General features: G+C 38.8%; 1 protein-coding gene across 1 annotated transcript in view; it reads left to right on the forward strand.

The window, feature by feature from the left end:
- The window catches only part of NRPA1 (nuclear RNA polymerase A1), an 88,177-nt gene that overhangs the window by 55,007 nt on the left and 13,154 nt on the right, over positions 1–20,016 (forward strand). Inside the window, exons 19-20 of the mRNA XM_028267548.2 lie at positions 13,027–13,167; positions 16,094–16,856. Coding sequence (XP_028123349.2) covers positions 13,027–13,167; positions 16,094–16,856 — 904 coding nt within the window. The remainder of the gene's footprint in view (positions 1–13,026; positions 13,168–16,093; positions 16,857–20,016) is intronic.

The following is a 20,016-nucleotide window of genomic DNA, read 5'->3' on the forward strand; positions in this document are numbered from 1 at the left end:
AATTTTGGAAATCAAAGTAGGATGGTTAAGCCTCCTTTGGTGGCCCCCAATAACTGGGTATTGCTGAAACACCCAAGAACGAAGGAACCAGATATGGTCCCCGTTATTTCCAGATCACAAAGGAGAAAAATTCAGCGTAGGTACACCCAATACCAGAGAGACCTGAAAGAAAGTGGAGAGAGTTCTTCGATGATCCAGATAGGAGAAAAGAAGAATCGAAAGTCAGACCATAATTCAAAACTAGTTATACAAAACGAGGTGGACCGCAGCAGAGAACAGTTGGCCAAGGTTCATTCCGAACTAAAGGCCAGAGAGAAGGAAAGTCTAGCAGGGATGGAGAAAGCTCTGATGGAGAATGGTAGCGAAACGGAAGGAGATAGTGGCGTATGCCAGAAGAAAGAAATGGTGGAAGAAGAAATGTTCGAAGCCTTCATGGCTGAGCAAACATTTCTGGTTGGAAAGCCAGCTGAGGAAAATCATTCGAAGGGACCCGTTAGCAATGAAATACCAGAATGCATCATGCAGGATGTTTCTGAAGAAATTGACCAAGGTGACCAAGAGGGAAAACAGGTACAGTCAGCCATCCAGTTTGGCTCGTTTCCCCCAGTATCAGTGAACATGGTACACATACTACCACAGGAATTCCAAGCTGGAGATGAGAATCAAGAGGGGCAGGAAGCAGGTCCAATTCCGATCTCTAGTGAAGATTCACAAGCGAGTATGGTGCAAGATAATTTCTAAATGGTTACCCCGATGGAAGTTGAATATGAGAGCGAGGAAGTGGTAAGCATTAACCTCTCGTATCCATTTGAATATCCCTCGAATTCCATGACGCAGCATGTTAAGCCTTTGTACATTAAGGCCTTCTTCGATGGGGTTCAGTTAAACCGAGTCTTGGTGGATAATGGAGCGGCGGTGAACTTATTACCGAAATCTTCCTTGAAGAAATTAGGGAAGAGGAATCCCAGGTTGATCCCAACCAGTACAACCATCGTTGGTTTTGCTGGAGACAAGCAGATGGCCCAGGGAATTCTACCCATCAACCTCAGTGTGGGAACCAAGGACTGCATGACGGCGTTTTTCGTCATCGATAGCAATGCGAAGTACAATGCCTTACTTGGTAGAGATTGGATCCACACTAATAAATGCGTGCCTTCCTCTCTGTATCAAAAAATGATAATAGCTCTAGGCAATGGGAGGACGGAGGAAATTAATGCAGATCCTCAACCTTTCGTAGCCTGTGCTGATTTCGCAGAAGCCAAGTTGTATATTGACGGTGTGGCACCGCTCAGTATACTGATGGAATTCGATGGCTCAGCCGAAGAAACGGCTGATAAGGAAGTAGCACACCTGAAGCATTTAGTCCAGGAGAGTGCTGGTGAAGAATTAGAGGTTAAAGATGACAATGATGCCTGGTTATAGGCAGCAAGATGAAGCACCAGAAGCCAGGCCTTTGGCTTTAATCAAATTTTCAATATTGGATATAAAGTCAATAGTCCAGAAAGTTCGAGAGCAGGAGAAAGAGGGCATGATGATTGGCTGCAAGCGGGAGCAGTAACAAGCCAGAGTTTTAACTCTTGATAAATACTGTGCATTGGACATAGAAACAAAGGTCCAAGAGATACAGGAAGAAGAATCCTTTTGGACAGATTTTGTCCATGAGGAGGAAAATAAAGAGGAGGAATCAAAGAGCCTGGAAGCAAAACACAGCAAGGAGATTCCTGCGGAGTCAGAGAAGATCAAAGAAGGGGTTCCAGTAGGTACTCAGATACAAGACCCCTTAGAAGAAATAAATTTGGGGGAAGATTCTGTACAACCACCCATTTATATAAGTGCTTGGTTGAGTTCTCCCGATAAGGACCAGTTGTTGGTTATTCTAAGAAGATATAAAGATTGTTTTGCATGGTCATACAATGAACTACCAGGATTGGATAGGTCATTAGTGGAACATAGGCTTCCCATGAAGCCTAACTTCAAGCCATACAAACAAAAACCAAGAAGAATGGGTTCAGAGGTGATCCAGAAAGGCAAGGAAGAAATTCTTAGACTACTCAAGGCAGGCTTTATCAGAACAGCCAGGTATGTTGAGTGACTATCTAATATTGTACTTGTAGTCAAGAAAAATGGCAAAATGAGAGTATGCATTGATTTTAGAAACTTAAATCTGGCAACTCCGAAAGATGAATATCCTATGCCTATAGTAGATTTGTTGGTAGATAGCTCAGCAGGACATCACATTTTATCAATGATGGATGGACACTCAGGCTATAACCAAATCTGCATTGCGGAGAAAGATGTTCACAAGACAGCATTTAGGTGCCTTGGGAATATTGGGACCTTCGAATGGGTTAAAATGCCGTTTGGCCTGAAGAATGCTGGGGCCACATATCAGAGGGCTATGAACACTTTCTTTCATGACCTTATTGGTGGGTATTTGGAATGTTATATTGATGACATTGTGGTTAAATCCCAATCCATGGAGGAACATTTGTTTCACTTAGAGGCAGCCTTTGAAAGAATGAGAAGGTTCAAATTGAAGCTTAATCCTCTTAAGTGTGCTTTTGGCGTATCATCTGGAAACTTCTTGGGCTATGTAGTACACAAGAAAGGAATACAGATCGACCAGAATAAAGCCAAAGCCATCATTGAAGCCAGACTTCCATCAAGTAAGAAAGAATTACAAAAGTTCCTTGGTCAGGTTAATTTTCTTCGAAGATTCATTTCTAACACCGCAGGGAAAACTAAAATTTTTTCTTCTTTATTAAGGCTGAAAGATGAAGAGGAATTTGTGTGGACAACGGAGCATCAAAGTGCTTTCGATGGAATCAAAGCCTACTTGGCCAACCCTCCGGTACTGATGCCACCAAATGGCGTTAAGCCTTTGAAGTTGTACATAGCCGCAGCAGAAGATTCATTGGGAGCTTTTTTGGCCCAAGACAATGAGGAAGGCAAGGAGCAAGCTGTGTATTACCTTAGTAGGTTTTTAAATTCTTGCGAATGTAAATATTCAGCTGTAGAAAAGCTTTGCCTTGCATTGTATTTTGCTGTAATGAAATTAAGGTATTACCTTTTGCCTACAACTGTCTTGGTAATTGCAACCACAGATTTGGTTAAATACATGTTATCTAGACCTATGTTGAGGGGAAGAATTGGCAAATGGGTATTAGCCTTGTTAGAATTTCACTTAGAATATGTGCCCCAAAGGGCAGTGAAAGGGCAAGTTTTAGCCAATTTTTTGGCAGACCATCCATCTCAAACAGAGGGTCAAGAAAGAATGGAACTCAGTATGGCTAGTGTCGAACCATGGCAAATGTGGTTCGATGGATCGAAAGCCAATGGCCTAATTGGAATTGGTATAGTAATCAAGTCACCACAAGGAATTGAAACCACACATGGTTTCAGAATAGATGGAACTGCTTGTTCTAATAATCAAGCTGAATATGAAGCTTTGATAGTAGGATTGGAAATTCTTATTGGATTACAAGTACATGCAGTTGACGTATTTGGAGATTCCCAATTGGTCGTTAACCAAGTAAAAGGGATTTTCAAGTGTCAAAGTATAAGTATGCTGCCTTATTATGTCGTCGCATTACATTTGCTCTCTCAATTTGAAATAGTAAATGTAACTTATGTCCCGAGATTCTTGAATAATAGAGCTAACGATGTGGCGCAGAAAGCTTCGAATTTCAAGAGTAAAGATGGTACCCATTGGCATGTAAGCCAAACGACATACCAAAAACCTATACCTCCTTTGAGTGAGAGGAACATGGTCCTGGAAATCAACTATAATGATCTGCAGGAACAGGATTGGAGACATCCAATAATACAATACTTGGCTGGCCCATCCTCGAAAGCCAGCAGAAGAGTTAAATTGCAATCTATGCAATATATCATATACAACAATGATCTCTACAAGAGAGGGGGAGATGGTCTATTGTTAGAATGTTTAGGGCCAAAAGAAGCATTAATAGCTATGGCTGAAGTTCACGAAGGTATCTGTGGTGCACATCAGCCTGGTGTAAAAATGAGATGGCTGCTTCGAAGACATTCCTATTATTGGCCGACTATCCTTAAAGATTGCATAGAATATGCAAAGGGCTGCCAGGCATGTCAAAAGCATGGTACAATAAGGCATGTGCCCATAACTGATCTACATGCAGTAGTAAAGCCTTGGCCATTTAGAGGATGGGCCATGGATATGATGGGGAAAATACACCCTCCCTCTTCGAAGCATCATTGTTTTATTTTGGTGGCTACTGATTATTTCACCAAATGGGTTGAAGCCAAACCATATAAAGCTGTAGATTAGACGGAGGTTATTGGGTTCATTAAAGATTTGATCCATAGATTTGGCATCCCACAAACGATAACGGTCGATAATGGGACTGTTTTTGATGGGAAAATGGTAAAGTCTTTTGTGGCTGAGTTCGGGATTAGCCTTGTGAACTCCACTCCATATTACGCACAGGCCAATGGTCAAGCTGAGTCATCTAACAAATCCTTAAAAAAAGTAATACAAAAGGTTGTGGAAGATAATCCGAGAGATTGGCACAACTTATTGTTAGATGTATTGTGGGCTTATAGAACTTCCCCAAGATCAAGCACAGGAGTCACTCCTTATGCCTTAGTTTATGGGCATGATGCAGTGTTACCAGTGGAGATCAATGTTAAATCCTTAAGGGTAAGATGCCAAAACCAGTTGGATCCTGAGCAGTACTATCAAAGTATGTGCTTAGAATTAGAAGATATAGATGAAACTAGAATCTTGGCATTAAATAGCATTCTCTTTCAGAAGAAGAAAGCAGCCAAGAATTATAACAAGAAAGTCAAACACATTGGCTTCGATGAATGTGATTTGGTGTGGAAGACAATACTCCCAATAGGGATTAGAAGCCATAGATTTGGCAAATGGTCACCTAACTGGGAAGGACCATATCAAATTCATAGAGTCTTGCCTTTTGGGGCATACCATTTGAAAGATTTAAGTGGTTATGTGCATCCCAAAAAGATTAATGGCAGATATTTAAAACCTTATTTTCCAACTATTTGGGAAACACAGGGAATAAAATAAACAGTGAATACAAGAACATAAACAAGGAAATGCTTTATAAAGAGTCGAGTACATTGTGCCACAAGTTGGCCCAAAAATCATTACATTGTTTTAGCTGTTTTTGTACAACAGATTTCCTATTTGTAAATGATGCAAACAGTTGAATAGCTGCAATCATATCTTTCTTTTGATCAGCCAGTCCTTGATTGGTGATTTGCAGTTTGAGGTTAGTTCGGAGTAAGGCTTGATTCACTGCAGAAAGCTCCTCTTCGTGTTGAGCCTTCCTCTCCAGCAATTGAGTTCGGAAGTGAGAGGCAGAGGAGTGTTGTTCCTTAAGCGTTGATACTTCAGTATGCACTTGAGAAACAAAACTTTGATCTCTGACCAATTTCTCATCTGCGGCCTTGGCAGCATGACAGATGCTGATGTAAAAATCAACAGTAGCTGCTGCCTGGGATAGGTGGTTAGAGACATCCATACCAGACTGCTCAGCAAATTTACAGCATTGAAGAAACCCGTTTTTTATTATAGGCCTTTGTAGAGCTTCGAAGGGAATCCTCGAAAAAGAAATTAGCAGGTCTAGACAGGTGTCCAAGTCTATCGAAGGCACAGAAGGTTGGCTGCTAGAGGAAGGAGAACTCTCAAAGATTTCCAGTAAAGAATCAACTAAAACTAATGGCTCAGTCTCCTCATCGAATGTCGGAGAAGTAGAAGTGATGTCAAAAAGACTAGCTAATCTTGCTTCAAAAATATCAATCTCATCAGTAGACATGAGGGGAGCAGAAAGAGTTGCCTTGGGAGACACAGAAAATTGCATAGCAACAGGAGAAATGGGTGGAGCATCTTTGATGGTCTCCATGGTCCTGGTCACCAATGAATCAAGAGAAGGAGGGCTGGAGCTAGGTAAAGATGGTTAGTCACGGATTGGAGAGCTGTCAGCACTCATCAAAGACAAGGTAGCACTTGGAGCCTCCTTGGACGTGGAGAGAGGAGCAAGACTCAGTAAAGAAGTAGATTGAGGAAAGTCAAGAGTCAAGTAAGAAAGATAAGGAGCTAAACCAAGAGGAAAAGGTACAGGAATGCTTGGCCTCAGGAAAAGGGTAGAAAATCTAAAGCCCAAAAATGGAAGTATGGTCTGAGTAGTCCCTGTATCTTGCGTCTGATCTGCCTCGAATGAAACTGAGAGAGGTTCCATCGGGAAGATGAGCTCAGAAGTTGCTGCTGCGTGAGGAAGAAATGTAAGGCAATGTCAAATCTTGATACCAAAGGCTAACAGAGGAAAAAATCGCAAAAAGCATAAAATTACCTGCTCCAGAAGTATCGGCGATAATGGGGGAACTGTGAAGGGTGTAAGCTCTGGCAGTTTGTTGTCTTCTTACAGTTTCCCTTTGTAGTGTGTCAGCAGCAGCAGGTTCATCTCTCAGAAACTGTTGCTGCCGCCTCTTCTCAGCTCTTTCAAAGACAATCATGGCTTTAGGATGTTCTTGTTCTATTGTCTTGATGGCTGCTTTTTCGATGGTATCTTCGACTGAGATAGGAGCAGGAGCAGACACCTTTTTTCTCTTCTCTATGACCTTGGCGATTGTCTCAGAATCAGAGTCTTCGACCATATCGGAAGGAGAAACAGTCATCTTTCTTTTCCTTTTCCTCTGTATTGGCAGGGTCTGTTTTTTCTCAATTTCTTTCTCAACTTTTCCTTCAAGTTCTTCAAGCTGCGATCTAGATTCCAGAGAAATGAATTCATCTTCTGACTCTCTGGCAGTTACCGAGTCGGATGAAAAGATGATCGCCTTCTTCTTTCTTTTTAAAAATAACTCTTCCTCTTCATCTGATCCTTCATTTTCTTCCCCTTGAACATTGGATGTTCCTTTCTCAAGTTCAAAGAGGCTCCTTTTCTTTTGTGATGGGCCACCTCCACAAAAGAAGAATTAAAGATAAGGCAAAATGCATTATGAAAGACGAAAGGAGAAGAGAGAAGAGTATACCTTTCTTCGAGGCAGCCCGAGTGACTCTGGGAGGAATTGAAGCAGCAGGAGCAGCATGTGCCAATTCTGAAACAGTGGAAGAAGTGACCTCCCCGGTTTCTTTGGGCTTGGTCACATCTAACACTGTTAGTAGGCTTAAAGGTGGAATGGCCAGGTAAATCTCCATGTTAGTCACCCACCAGTTTTGGTACCTCTTCAACACGGTACCTTGAGGAATGAAAGGGGTGTATTCAAAGGTGGCTAAATCATCTACAAATTTCAAAGTTGCCTCTTCTAGCCTGGACTTTCTAACTTTCAAATCCCTTCTGGTAAGGCTGAGATTTGTATTGCTGCAGAGAGGTATTGGGACTCCTTGTGTGAGGCCAAATTGTCTAGCAAACTGAGCTGGACAGTAAGGTTCGACAATGCATTTGTAAGCCTTAGGGTTCAAAGTCCCGATAAATAATTCTCTGGGGATCAGGATGGAAGCCCATATATCCTTGTGGATAAGTGAAGTACAGGACTGATCACTTAAAAAATTCCTCAACCAAGATGGACCAATGGAAGGTTCGAAGGGACGAAAGCGGTAAGTAGGCAGAGAGGCTGGAAGTTGGTGAAAGAAAGAAAAGTAAAAAGCAAAGGTAGAAGGGTAAAGTGAAGCATTGGCTATCCTTATGCCATGAGTAAGAGGGTTTGGCTCGGAAAATTTAAGGCATTTGGATTGTAATTCAGTAAAATAGGCGAAAAGCCAAAACTGAAGAATCCAGAATGGCCCCCCTTAATTAGCATCTAAGGGTTTCTCACAAAAAAGGGAGCAGACTCTATATACATGCCCTAGAACATGTGGGGCTAAGGCCACTTTCTTCTATAAAACAAAGGCTTTGGCAAGAGGGGCAAATTCAGGCATAATTCTCTGAGAGGAAGTGCAAAAAAGGAATTTACAAAGCCAATACAACAAGAAAGAAAAAAATTCCCTATCAGTCACAGGGCCCTGTCCTTTATTCTCAGCCCTAGCGAAATCACTATAAGATGAGTTAAGAGAGGGGAGAGAGAAAGGGACTGATAAGTCAGGATAGTCTGGCCCAAAAGGGGTGCCAATGGGAGATAGTCCCAGTAAATGGCAAATATCAAGAACAGTAGGGGCCATCATCCCACATCTAAATTGGAAAAAGTTAAAAACAGGATTCCAAAAACATAGGGCAGCAGGAACAAGGAAAGGGTCTTCTGAAATAGTTACCCTAGACAGTCTGAGAGCATCGAGAAGGCAGAGTTCTTGAAGGTCTAGGGTCCTAGCAGGAATAACCCGATCATACCATTCTTGCCACTCTGGTCTCACCGTGGGCCAGCATCGGTGGGGGCGATTTATTCTCCAGTTCCTCCAGTTCCTCCAGTCAAGTCCACCTTCATAGAGAAGACATTGGTTTTCTAGTCGGGGATACAAGGCTGGGAGTTCAGTGAGGACCTCTTTGAATATGGGCCCAAGCACGTAGTCCGATTGCACATGGCGTCGAGGAACAAAGATGCGTCCATCAATAGCGCTCTTCTTCCCAGCTTTGTCGCATTCTGCATCAATAATCCTCTTCAGGGCCACAGATGGGCTCATGCGCTCTACAACTGATACTGAAGGAGAAGCCATTGATGGTATGCTTTTCTTCGGAAAGGAAGTAGAGAGAAGCCGACGATCGGTAATAAGAGGGGTTTGTGCGATTAGAAGAGCAAGTGATTTCAGAACGCGAAACAAAAGGGTTTTAAAAGCTCTCGCATTTAAAAATATATTACATGAGCTGTTAAGTATTAAAAGTGCGAGTACAAAAGCTTCCTTCAACATTGATGCTTTTGGAGGGAAAAACAAAGCCCGGTTGTTAAGGCTAGCTTCGAAGTAAGATATTTTGCTTCGAAGCCGAGTCAAACGGCTTCGAAAATAGAGAAGCCAGCTTCGAAATGGGTTGCCCTACCCAAGAAATAAAAATACTCGAGTATTTATTTTAAAAAAAAGGGGCTTAAAGACCTGTTTTTAGAGTTTCTTAACAAAGATAATGTCCTTCGAAGCAAAACTTGAGTTTCTTTAACCAACGTAATGTCCTCCGAAGCAAAACTTGAGTTTCTTTAAGGATGGGATTTGGTGTTCGAAACATCAAAAGCAACGATGACAATGACTAGATATTGACTGTGGTCAAAACAGGTTTTGAATGTAAGATTGTTAGATTTGAAGCACTGTTTCCAATTGAAAATCAGCCAAAACTCAACTCCACAAATTGGAAAGGTTACGATTGGCTCATTTAGTGTTTTATTTAAAACAATTAAGTCCAAATTTAAAGGATGAAATTGTTCGAAGTTCAGAGTTGACTTTTAAAACACAAGTAAAAATACAAGTGAAGATAGAGTCAAACAAAGACAAATTTTGTTCATATTAAGATCAGAGTGATTACATCAGCTAACCCTATCTCGGTATGAACTCGAGTTCATAAAAATAAGGAATGGAATAAATAACAAGATCATGAAATTTGGTCCAACAATGGTCAATGAACTTTTGTTCTTTCCTTATTCTATCTTCTAAATTTTCTACCATCGGCTGCATGAGTTGATGTGCTCTCACTTCATAGTAGAGCTCTTCAGCCTTTATTTCGAAGGCCACTTCTCTTAACCCTTGTTCCAATTCATCAATGTCTAAATCATCCCAATAGGCAGAGTCTTTATTCTTGAAATCATTGAATTCTTCCATAAAGTTCTCTGCTTCGTATTGAGTATGAATTCGAAGGGACGAAAGCTGGTCTAACGATTGTATAGTAGCCATAGAATTGCGATGCCAGTGAAGGAGTAATGGAAGTTGGTCTAGAAACATGTGAAGTTCTGCCTGAGCAAGGGGATTAAGGACATGACCCCTAGTCAGAATATCACAAGCCCATTGAAGGTTTGTGAGAGGGACTTCATCCTCGAGTGCATTGAAAGGCAAGTGAGAAAATGCTGCAAGCAGGATTAGAGCCTGTTTCCGCTTAGCTGAGGTAGGAGGAGGTGGAGGTTTATAAGGGGGAAAGACTTTCTCCATGGATAGAGCAATCTTTAGTTTCTCTGTCTAGGAAAGAATTGGTGGGGGAGAAGGTGTGCATACTTCAACTTCGGGGGACGAAGAAGAAGATGTGGACGCTTCTATTTCCAGGGATGATACGGGGGCAGAAGGAACAAAGGCATTAATATAATCGAGCCAGTCAGAAGAACAGAGCTTTGCCTTCTGGGCTAAGAATGATGGGTTATACCCTTGTGCTTCTTCTGGGCGTGGGGCAGTGTGCACTATCTTTGTAGGCATGGAAGATGTATACCATGCTACAAGAAGATTCTCCTCCAGACTACGCCGATGGTCAATGGGCACATAAGGATAAAACTGAACTTCGAGCATAGGAGGGAAAGTCTAAAGGGTCAGTGAACTCAACAAAATGGTGGCTGATTTGCTCCCTTAAATCAGGAGTCTCAGGTACTGACCAGTTTGTCCAGTCAGAACTTCCAGAAGAGCCATAAGAGGAAGCAGCTGCAGCTTTATCCCATACAGAAGTTTGCGAAGAAGAGTTGTTCAAATCCATATTTGTAATTTTACGAATCAGAGGTTTGAGAGCAGATTGTTCGAACTGTAAAGGTAGGTCAGAAGGGAAAATTCTTATGTCTTTGATTTTAGCCTTCTGAATCAAAGGATTAAGAGCAATGTGTTCGTAATCCAAAGGTCGGTAATTTGCAAAGGCGTCCATGACCTGAATATAGAAAGGTGGGTAAAGGTGGCTAATAAATGCATGCTTTCGACGGGGAATAGCATCGACATATGACTCTTCGTATGCTTCATCATTGGAAGAAAGAATTAATTTGGCCATGAAATGTATCAGTCTGTTCGAATAATAAGACAGTGAAAGTACTTAAGGATCAAGACGAGAGTATTAATACAGATGGTGTGTGACAGTTGCATTTCTGGGAAGATGCAAAACCCATGCACGTTCTAAGACGTGGGAAAAGGGACTCTGATCCACTAATATCACAAAGTCTTGGGTATATTAATGCGGGGGGTAATGTTGGCTACACATTTTGTACTAAGCCAGTGACAATCCGACGCATGGCGAAGTGAGGGTAATATGGGGAGATCAGGTAGGTCTTCGATCCTGATCATACACGTGGCAATTAATATTGGTTGTTATAAGATCCGAGTAGTAGCAGATCAACAAAGAGACGTACAGTGACGTGGCTTCAACAGTTGCTCACATTTCAAATTCGAATATAAGAGGGAAGCCTAACTGCAAGTGAAGGCGTAGTGGAACTACTTATAAGGTAGCATGATCAGCAATTACGGAGTAGCAGTTCGACGGTTTGAAGTGCAATTCGATGGTTATCTTCGGAGAGTATAAATAGCAGGAAGGACTTCAGAGAAAGGGACGAAGAAAAATCTAAAGAATCACTTTACATATTCCAGTGTTATTTCCTGTCCTTTATATTCCTGTATTTTTAGTTTCTGCGCTGCACTTCATTTGTAGGAGTAGTTGTCGAGTATATTGCCGCTGTAATTCTCTACGGAACTGAGATCATTGTAAGTTTTTTTTATACTAATGAAATACTCACAATTTGGGCATATACTAGGTATGTCTAGTCTATGACAAATTAAAAAGAAAAAAATTGGGTACGTGTTTCCAGTACGTATGTAGAAGCACCATACGCAGTACCAATACCTAGTAAGTGCCTGGTATGGGTACGGCATGTTTGTTTAAGTACCCATGCTTCATACCTTTGTAGTATAGACAGACATAGGGAACACGGCAACATATGGAAACTATACACACAAGTTTGGATAATCCTAAAAACTAGGCCACATATCCAACCAAAATATGACAATATATTAGTATTTTTTTTATATCTTTTATTCACATAATATTGTGAGGATTTAAATTTTTTTGTTTTTTATTCTTCTAGTTAAAGATTGAAATATGTAAAGCTCCACAATATCATGTACATGCTGCATTTTTTTGGTAGAAATATAATATGTATTCCTATGACTTGCTTTGTTACTATTTTCTTTTTGGTAATGTTTGTTACTATATTATTTCCTATTTTAGAAGAAGTCTATTGCATTTTTTTGACTCTATGTTGGTTGTGCATATGAAATATATTTTTTAGAAATATATCAACACACAGGTGTGTGAATTGGCATTTTTTACTCTATGTTGGTTATGCATATGAAATATATTTATTAGAAATAAATCAACACATGGGTGTGTGAATTGCTTTCCCTAGAATGCCAATTGTTATTCTTTGAGCTTAAGAAGTGTGCATTACATGTGTGCCTGAATTTATGTATTTAAATTCTTATGTTAGGACACGTTTAAGAAGTTTCACTATGTGATACATGTCCACCAACGATAATAAGGTTTCTTTGATTGCAGGCATCTAAAGTTTTGTACATGTTTTTTTGGGATAATATTAGAGAGACTAATGGGTAAATGACCAAAACGGATCCCTCCAAGTAAACTTTTGAGGGGTAAGTGAGTCTTTGGTAGGTGGACATGGTTGTTGACCATTGTTAGTATAGTGGGAGAGCACTTTCTTGTGATTGCATTTTTTATTTTGGTACAATTGATGTCTATTTTTTCATAATAACTTGCGTAATTGCCATAATCTACCCTTTTCCGTTGTAGATAGTTGTCGTACTTTGTGTTTTGAGTTTGTGATCCTATTCCATATATAGAGACATGATGATATGTGTCGTAGAAGTTAATAAGAACATAAATATAGAATTAGTGGATACATAGATTTAGAAATATGTGCATATTCAACTGATACCAAAACGATTCACTCCATCTAGACTTTATAAGGTTGCCATTTTCTTTATTACTAGATAGACTTAATAAATTCATCAGCTATTCCTTTTAATTTTAGAGCTTCTGTTTTGTTTTTGTTCCATTTTTTCCTCAATCAAGGGCATCATGATGTTTTTATGGCTTTTCCACTTCTTATCGCTATGTTGTATATTGTTTACTTTTTCAGGCTAAACACATTCCATCTTGCTGGGCGTGGAGAAATGAATGTGACACTTGGAATTCCACGTTTACAAGAGATCTTGATGACTGCTTCAAATGATATTAAGACTCCTATAATGACATGCCCATTGCTAGAGGGGAGGTTGAAGTGAGTTTCTTACATCCTTGTCAAATCTATTTGTAGGAAGATTTAGATAGTTATATGTTTTTATTTTTGATAAATAAGCCGACTTTATTAAAAAAGTATCAAGACGATGCAAAGAATATAAAATCAAACCTAACAACTATCAACAACCATAAACGAAAACAACACTAAGCAGCAAGACAAAACAAAACAAATAGCAGCTAAATCAAATCCTCCACAAAATCAACAAAGGTCAAAACATCTGGGTCTACTGTCAACGATAACCAACTATGTAGCACAATGAACAAACGTCTCTCTAACCAAGCCACCGAACGTATCTCCCTAAAAAAAAACTCACCTATTACGCTCCAACCAAACGAGTCACATTAGACAATGGCTATCCAACTTCCAAGCCTTCCGACGTCTCTTCCCAACCCTTCCCCCAACCCAACTTTGTAACACCGCCCGCACTGTACCTGGTTGAGCCCAAGCCAAACCGAAGATAGCAACAGTAAACATCCAAAGATGTGAGGCAACCGGACAGCAAATAAGCAAGTGGTCTACCATCTCCACATCCCTATAACACATGCAATACAAGTTTACTAAAATATGCCCATGAAGAACCAAATTATCAATCATCAGAATACGCCCTAATGCAGTCCACACAAAGAAAGCAACTTTGGACGGACAATCCACCACCCAAATAGTCTTCCATGGGAACGGCACCGCATCCTTTCCCATAATCATATGGTAAAAAGAAGCTACAGAAAATACCCTTTTGGACTTCGAACCATCCCACCTCAAAGAATCTGCCCCAACCCCCCCAAACCGGAGTCCGTACAGGAAGCCCAACAAATCCAGGTAATCTAGATAGTTATATGTTAATTCTATAAATATCTATACACACATGATGCATATATGGAGTGGTTCATGTTCATGCATGTAACTAAACAATATTGTGAGGTGTGCATGCATTTAACTAAAGGGACTTATGAATTATTCAATGTATGTAGGTGAAGGGTCATTAATGTCTTGATAAATGTACAAGACTAGGTTCATGTTCCTAAGAGGCTTTAAATAGCTATGTTATCTAGTTAGGTAGTAGGAAAATGAAAGAGAGTGAAAGGAAAGTGAGATGAATTGTAGTAAAGTATGATTAAGTGAAAGTACTACTTCAAAAGTAATTACAATCTCAATTTTATAATATTGTTCAAATACGTGGCTTAGAGTATCCGGAAAGTATCGGAATTCCGACACTTATTGAAATTAAAAAAATAAAATTATTTTCAATTACCGAATACTTCTACAATGTAACTAAGTCCATGCTTTATAGATCATATAGCATTTGGTGTGGCTGAGCAAGAAAAATATTGCCCCTTTTACCCTGATAAAAAAATTGCCATTTATAAGGTTTAGATTTTCTTTACTTACAAATTGTGAAGGACAGTGTTCTCAATACCCCCTTCAAGGAATTGTCATGACATTTTTCTGACACTGTATAGTAAAAGGCATAATCTTGAGAAGTTCATTAAAAAAGTGTGCCCAACCAGTGACCTGCATATGAAATTTAACTTTTTGAGGAAAACAAGTAGATAGGTTTTTTTTTTTTTTTTTTTTCACCAAGAGACGGAAATGTTATGCGTCTTTGGCTCTTAAGTTGGTGCAACGACCATTTGAGCTTTTGAGGTTTTCGATGTTTGAAAATTTGCGACTTATGACAGCTTTGAGTTAGCTTGTACTAACCTTAAAATTGTTGTAGAAGGAAGCTGTGCCTCTTGGAATATTAAGCGGATGTTTGGGAAGAGAGTTGGGCTAAAATAGCCCACTAAAAGATAAAATAGGTTAAAATAGTTAATAAGACAATATGTCACATCTAAACCATAATCATTTCACTTTTTTTCTCACATCCAACAAATCAACTACAAAAAAAAGCCAACCAACTTCTTAAACACAACCTTTTTAGCAAGGCTAAAATAATTAAAAAGCCAAATAGCCAACTGAAATAGCTAACTTCCCAAACAAGTTGATGCAGGACAATTAGGGACAGCAGCAAATCTAGGCTTTTGGGTCTGATTTTAATTGGATTTTATGGCTGCAATTGCAATAAGAATATAGGAGACAATTAGGGTTTGTTAGGGTAATAAATAGGTAAGAGTTTAAGCATGAAAAGATAAGATTTTAGCACTGTTTAGGGGCTGTTATGAGGTTGTGAACAGTAACTCGTGAATAGTAAATGAAAATAGAAAAAAAGAAAGGAGAAGAAGAAGATAGATCTAGGAATCACTCATAGAATTCCTTAGGCATCACACTTAGGATTTGATTGCATCACATAATCCATAAAGAAGCTTCAAAGCTCTCAACTTTTTATAAAATATCAACTCTATTGAATTATAAGCATTACATGGCTTTATATAGAATTAGGAGACTTCTTAAACCAACTATAACCAAAAAAAGAAACTGTTATAATATTTTTGACTTCTAAAACTAATTTAAGACTAAAAAGAAACATAAATAAAACTCAATTAAATAATTTGACTCATAAGATGACCCATGGGCGACCCCTACAGCCCATGACAACAATAATAAAAATTTTCAAAATACCCTTGACCTAAAAATCCTACAAAACATAAAAATAATTGTAAAATAATACTCTAATAATACTAGAAACATAATTATTTAAAATTCTTATTAGTTTCTCTATGAAATCATGCCAATGTCCAAATATCATTGCTTCTTTGAATTTAGCTTTCCTTGAGCTTGTTATGGATTGCATCACAAGGCCTAAAGTTCTGAATGGTTAGGCCATTGAATGAGATTATTTGGTATTAATGCAAATTTGTAACTGCTTTGATGTTGTGCCACTCCTACATCTCTGTTTCCAACTGCCCACCTCTCACTATTACACATGCAAACGCTACACCCAAAGGACTGATATATTCATTATTTGCAGGAAGGATGCTGAGCGCCTTGTGAGAAAAATCAAGAAGGTCACTGTTGCAGACATAATAGAGAGCATGGAAGAAAGTGTTTTGCCAGTATCCATTAATAATAACCAGATATCCAGAATTTATAAGCTTAAGATGAAGCTCTGTGAATCTCAACTGTTTTCAATTGAAGACTATGAGGAAACCATGGGAGTTTTGTTTATGAGACAATTGGAAGATGCAATACAAAGTCATTTGTTGTTGCTCTCTAGAATTAATGGCATCAAAAACTTCATGCCAGATTCACGATCGATGGCATCAGATGAGATAGATGAGGATGCTTCTAGCAACAGACTACAAGGGGAAGAAAATGATGATGATCATGATGATGATGAAGGGGCTGATGATCTAGGTTCGGATGTGCAAAAAAGAAAACAGCAAGCTGCAGATGAGATGGATTATGAAGATGGTTCTGAGGATGAGCCCAATGAAGGGGAGACATTGGCTGGACTTGAAAAAGAAACTGATCAGGCTGAAGATGAAGAGGAGGTTTGGGAGGATGATGAAATTGGGATATTTGACAATGAAGATGAAGCCTCTGAAATGCCAGTTCCCTCCGAACCTAAATCAAGTGACAAGAAAGGCAAATCAAAGTTGAAAAGTAAGAGTAAAGTCAAAGCAAAACTGGTCAAAAAGGACTTTGATAAGGCAATATTCATTGCAGCTGAAGGATTGGACTTTGAGGTCCATTTCAGGTTTAGCGATGAGCCCCATATTTTGCTGGGTCAGGTATATTTTCTGTCTACTTCTTTGTCTATATATGCATCTTTTTCATTCGGCAACAAAATAAATGATTTCTTTTAGGATTGATAAATTCTTTATTTTTTTACTGTGTTGTGTGGTTTCCAACTTATTTTCTTTCGTCTTTTTAGCTTCTTTGTTTTTATTTTGAGTGTCCTGTGCATTTTTTTTTTTTTTTTTTTCTGTTTTTTTGTGCAAGCTTTGCTTTATTTTTGGCATTTTTTTTTTTTAAAATCAGACCAATCATTTGATGATTAGTGTTGTCCGATTTAATGTTGCTTGACATTGTAGCTTTGATAGGATACTCCAGTTTCTACATCCAAGTTGTCTGTAGTTTCGGAGGTATCTTTACATGGGTTAGTTTTGGTTTACTTTGTTTAGTGTCTTGTATCCGCTATAATCTCATTTTGTTGTTACGTAGAAAACTTTTTTTTTTTTTTAATTATTATTTTTATCATTTTTGCACAGCAAGCATTGTGACACAGGCGACACTTATTAGAGTTGATAATCTTAGTTTCATAATCTTGAGTCTTAGTCATAGTGAAATTAGAAGTCTAGCAACATATACCTACGTAATGGTTTTATTCAATAAAGAGTTATGGGAATTTCAGTTTGTTTTTGTGAAAATGTGCTCAACCCTTGCAGGGGTGAAACCTTTGTTTTTTTTTTTTGCCTCCTTATCCTCTTCAAAAAATTATGTAAGTGTTTTCCAGTTACTGCTTACAGTTCCAGAGCAGCCCCGATACATACCCTAATACTCTTGTATTAAAGCTGTCCAATCCTAAACCTGTATTTCTGGCATTTCAATCTAACAATTGGACCCTTAAATTTCCCACTGTTCAAGCTTTTCAGCAATGTGACTTCCAAAAATCTAGCATCCTGCAACTCTTGGTTCAATCAATTCTCAGGAATGCCTTGTGAATTGGAAACTATACTATTCTCAACCTTGTACCATTGTGCTTTTTCTAGTTGTGGGTTATTATGTATTTTCTTGTGGATTTATATAACTCTTGATCATTTGAACTATGTTTATTTCATTTTGATGGAAACGGGAGATGACGCGGACATGTAAATTTTCAAAAAATGGCGGCCGCGACATACTAGGGACACGTTTAATATATATAATTTTATTTATTTATTATATGTCTAAAATTTGAAAAAAAAAAAAAAATCATTGGTTCCTATACAATACGACAATAATAAAATTAATAAACACATTACCTAAATTTTTTAATAAAAAATGTTTTTTTTTTTTTTTACATAAAAATAATTTATTCTATGAATTTTAGGTTTAACAAAAAAAAAAAAAAAAAAAAAAATGAGGTGAGGGAAGAGACAAAATCAGGAAAAGTAGGGAGGAGAGAGGAGGAGAAAAAGAGAAATGAAAGAGGGGGTGGAAATTAGAAAAGGGAGAAACGAACAAAATAAATAAAAAAAAAAAGATAAACGAAAGAGGGGAGAGGTGAAATCAGAAACAGGGGAGAAACAAACTCAGAAGAGGGAGGGGAGGGACGAAATCATCAAACGGAGGAGAATAAGAAGAAAACGGAGAGAAGAAGAAGAGCAGGGAAGACAAAGAAGAACAAAGAAGAGGAAGAAGAATACCTTAGGTTAGGGTTTCTTCGATTGATCTCTTTTGAACAGCTTCAGGGCTTCTTTCAATTGACCTCTCCCACCCCTCTCTCTCTCTCTCTCTCTCTCTCTCCGCCCAACAGGTTAGGGCTTCTTCGATCTACCTCGTGCATGTCTGAAACATGTCATCGCGTGTCCACCGTGTGTCCGACTGAAAGAATTCAAGAAAGAAAAAAGAAAAAAAAGAGGGGACACGTTAGGAAGAGTGTTGGACAGGTGTTCACAGCGTGTCCGACACTCGTACGCAGGCCTTAGGGAGGTGTCTATAGTCTAGACATAAACGCGCAATATTTATTTTATGTCATATATATGAAAAATTTATTCAAAGATAATGAAAAATATATAATATAACACTGATTACATTAAAAAGCTATATATTTCATACCTGCGGTATTATTTTTTTCTTTGATATGATACCTTTAGTATTAAAATATCATTTATGTAACAATACATTCTAAAAATACAAAACAATTATAAAACATTGCAAAATGCAAGATATATTCGTCTTATTAATGTTTCAAAACATATTAGAGTGCATAGAAGAAAACAAAACATTCTTATTAAGAAGGTATTCATCACATAGGGTGTATTTGGAGGGTTCAAGAAGTGTTGCAGAAGTGTTTGATATGATGAATTTTATTTTTTTAATTAAGGCACGTTGAAGAAGTGTTAGAGACGCATTTAGAAGTGTTCGACATGGGTATCGGGCATGATGCTCTTCCTCCATAGAAGTGTCTATGTTTCTTAGGGATGGAGGGAGGAGGGTGTAAAAATAATTGATGTATTATTGATTGATTGATGTTGTTGTACATATTACAATTACAAGGATTCCTATTATATAGGAGTGTGTTTGGGAGTAGGTGGAGAGTAGGTGAAGTGGAGGTGGTAGTGGTGTAGTGGGTTAGGTTTAGTGGAGTAGGTGAGGTGGTAGTGGTGGTAGGTTTATGGTAAATTCTAACAGCCCCCCGCAAACTCAAGGAGGATAGAAACTAACCAACTTGAGTTTGAAGAGAGGAACAAAACAAGAAAATACATAAAAATAAAAAAAGGATAGGAGACACGGTATGGTCGTGTCAGACCATTGGTGAAGACACTGGATGGTGGTGTCATAACGTTGTAGAGGACATTGTATGGTGGTGTCAGACCGATGTAGAAGACAGTTTATGGGGTCATGTCGGACCGTTGTAGAAGACAATTTATGGGGTCATGTCGGACCGTTGTAGCAGACAATGTTGTGACAGTTTACGGAGTCTTGCTGGACCCTTGTAGAAACTAACCGGAATCAATGTCGGGACAGTTTACAGAGTCTTGTCGGACCCTTGTAGAAACTAACCGGAATCTATGTCGGGACAGTTTACAGAGTCTTGTCAGACCCTTGTAGAAACTAACCGGAATCTATGTCGGGACAGTTTACAGAGTCTTGTCGGACCCATAAAGGAGCTAACCGGAATCAATGTCGGGACAGTTTACAGAGTCTTGTCGGACCCTTAAAAAGTCGCACCCTCAAAAGGTGTGC

The sequence above is a fragment of the Camellia sinensis genome, chromosome 5 (genome assembly GCF_055761805.1).
Source record: "Camellia sinensis isolate YWXY chromosome 5, ASM5576180v1, whole genome shotgun sequence".
NCBI classification, from domain to species: Eukaryota; Viridiplantae; Streptophyta; class Magnoliopsida; order Ericales; family Theaceae; genus Camellia; species Camellia sinensis.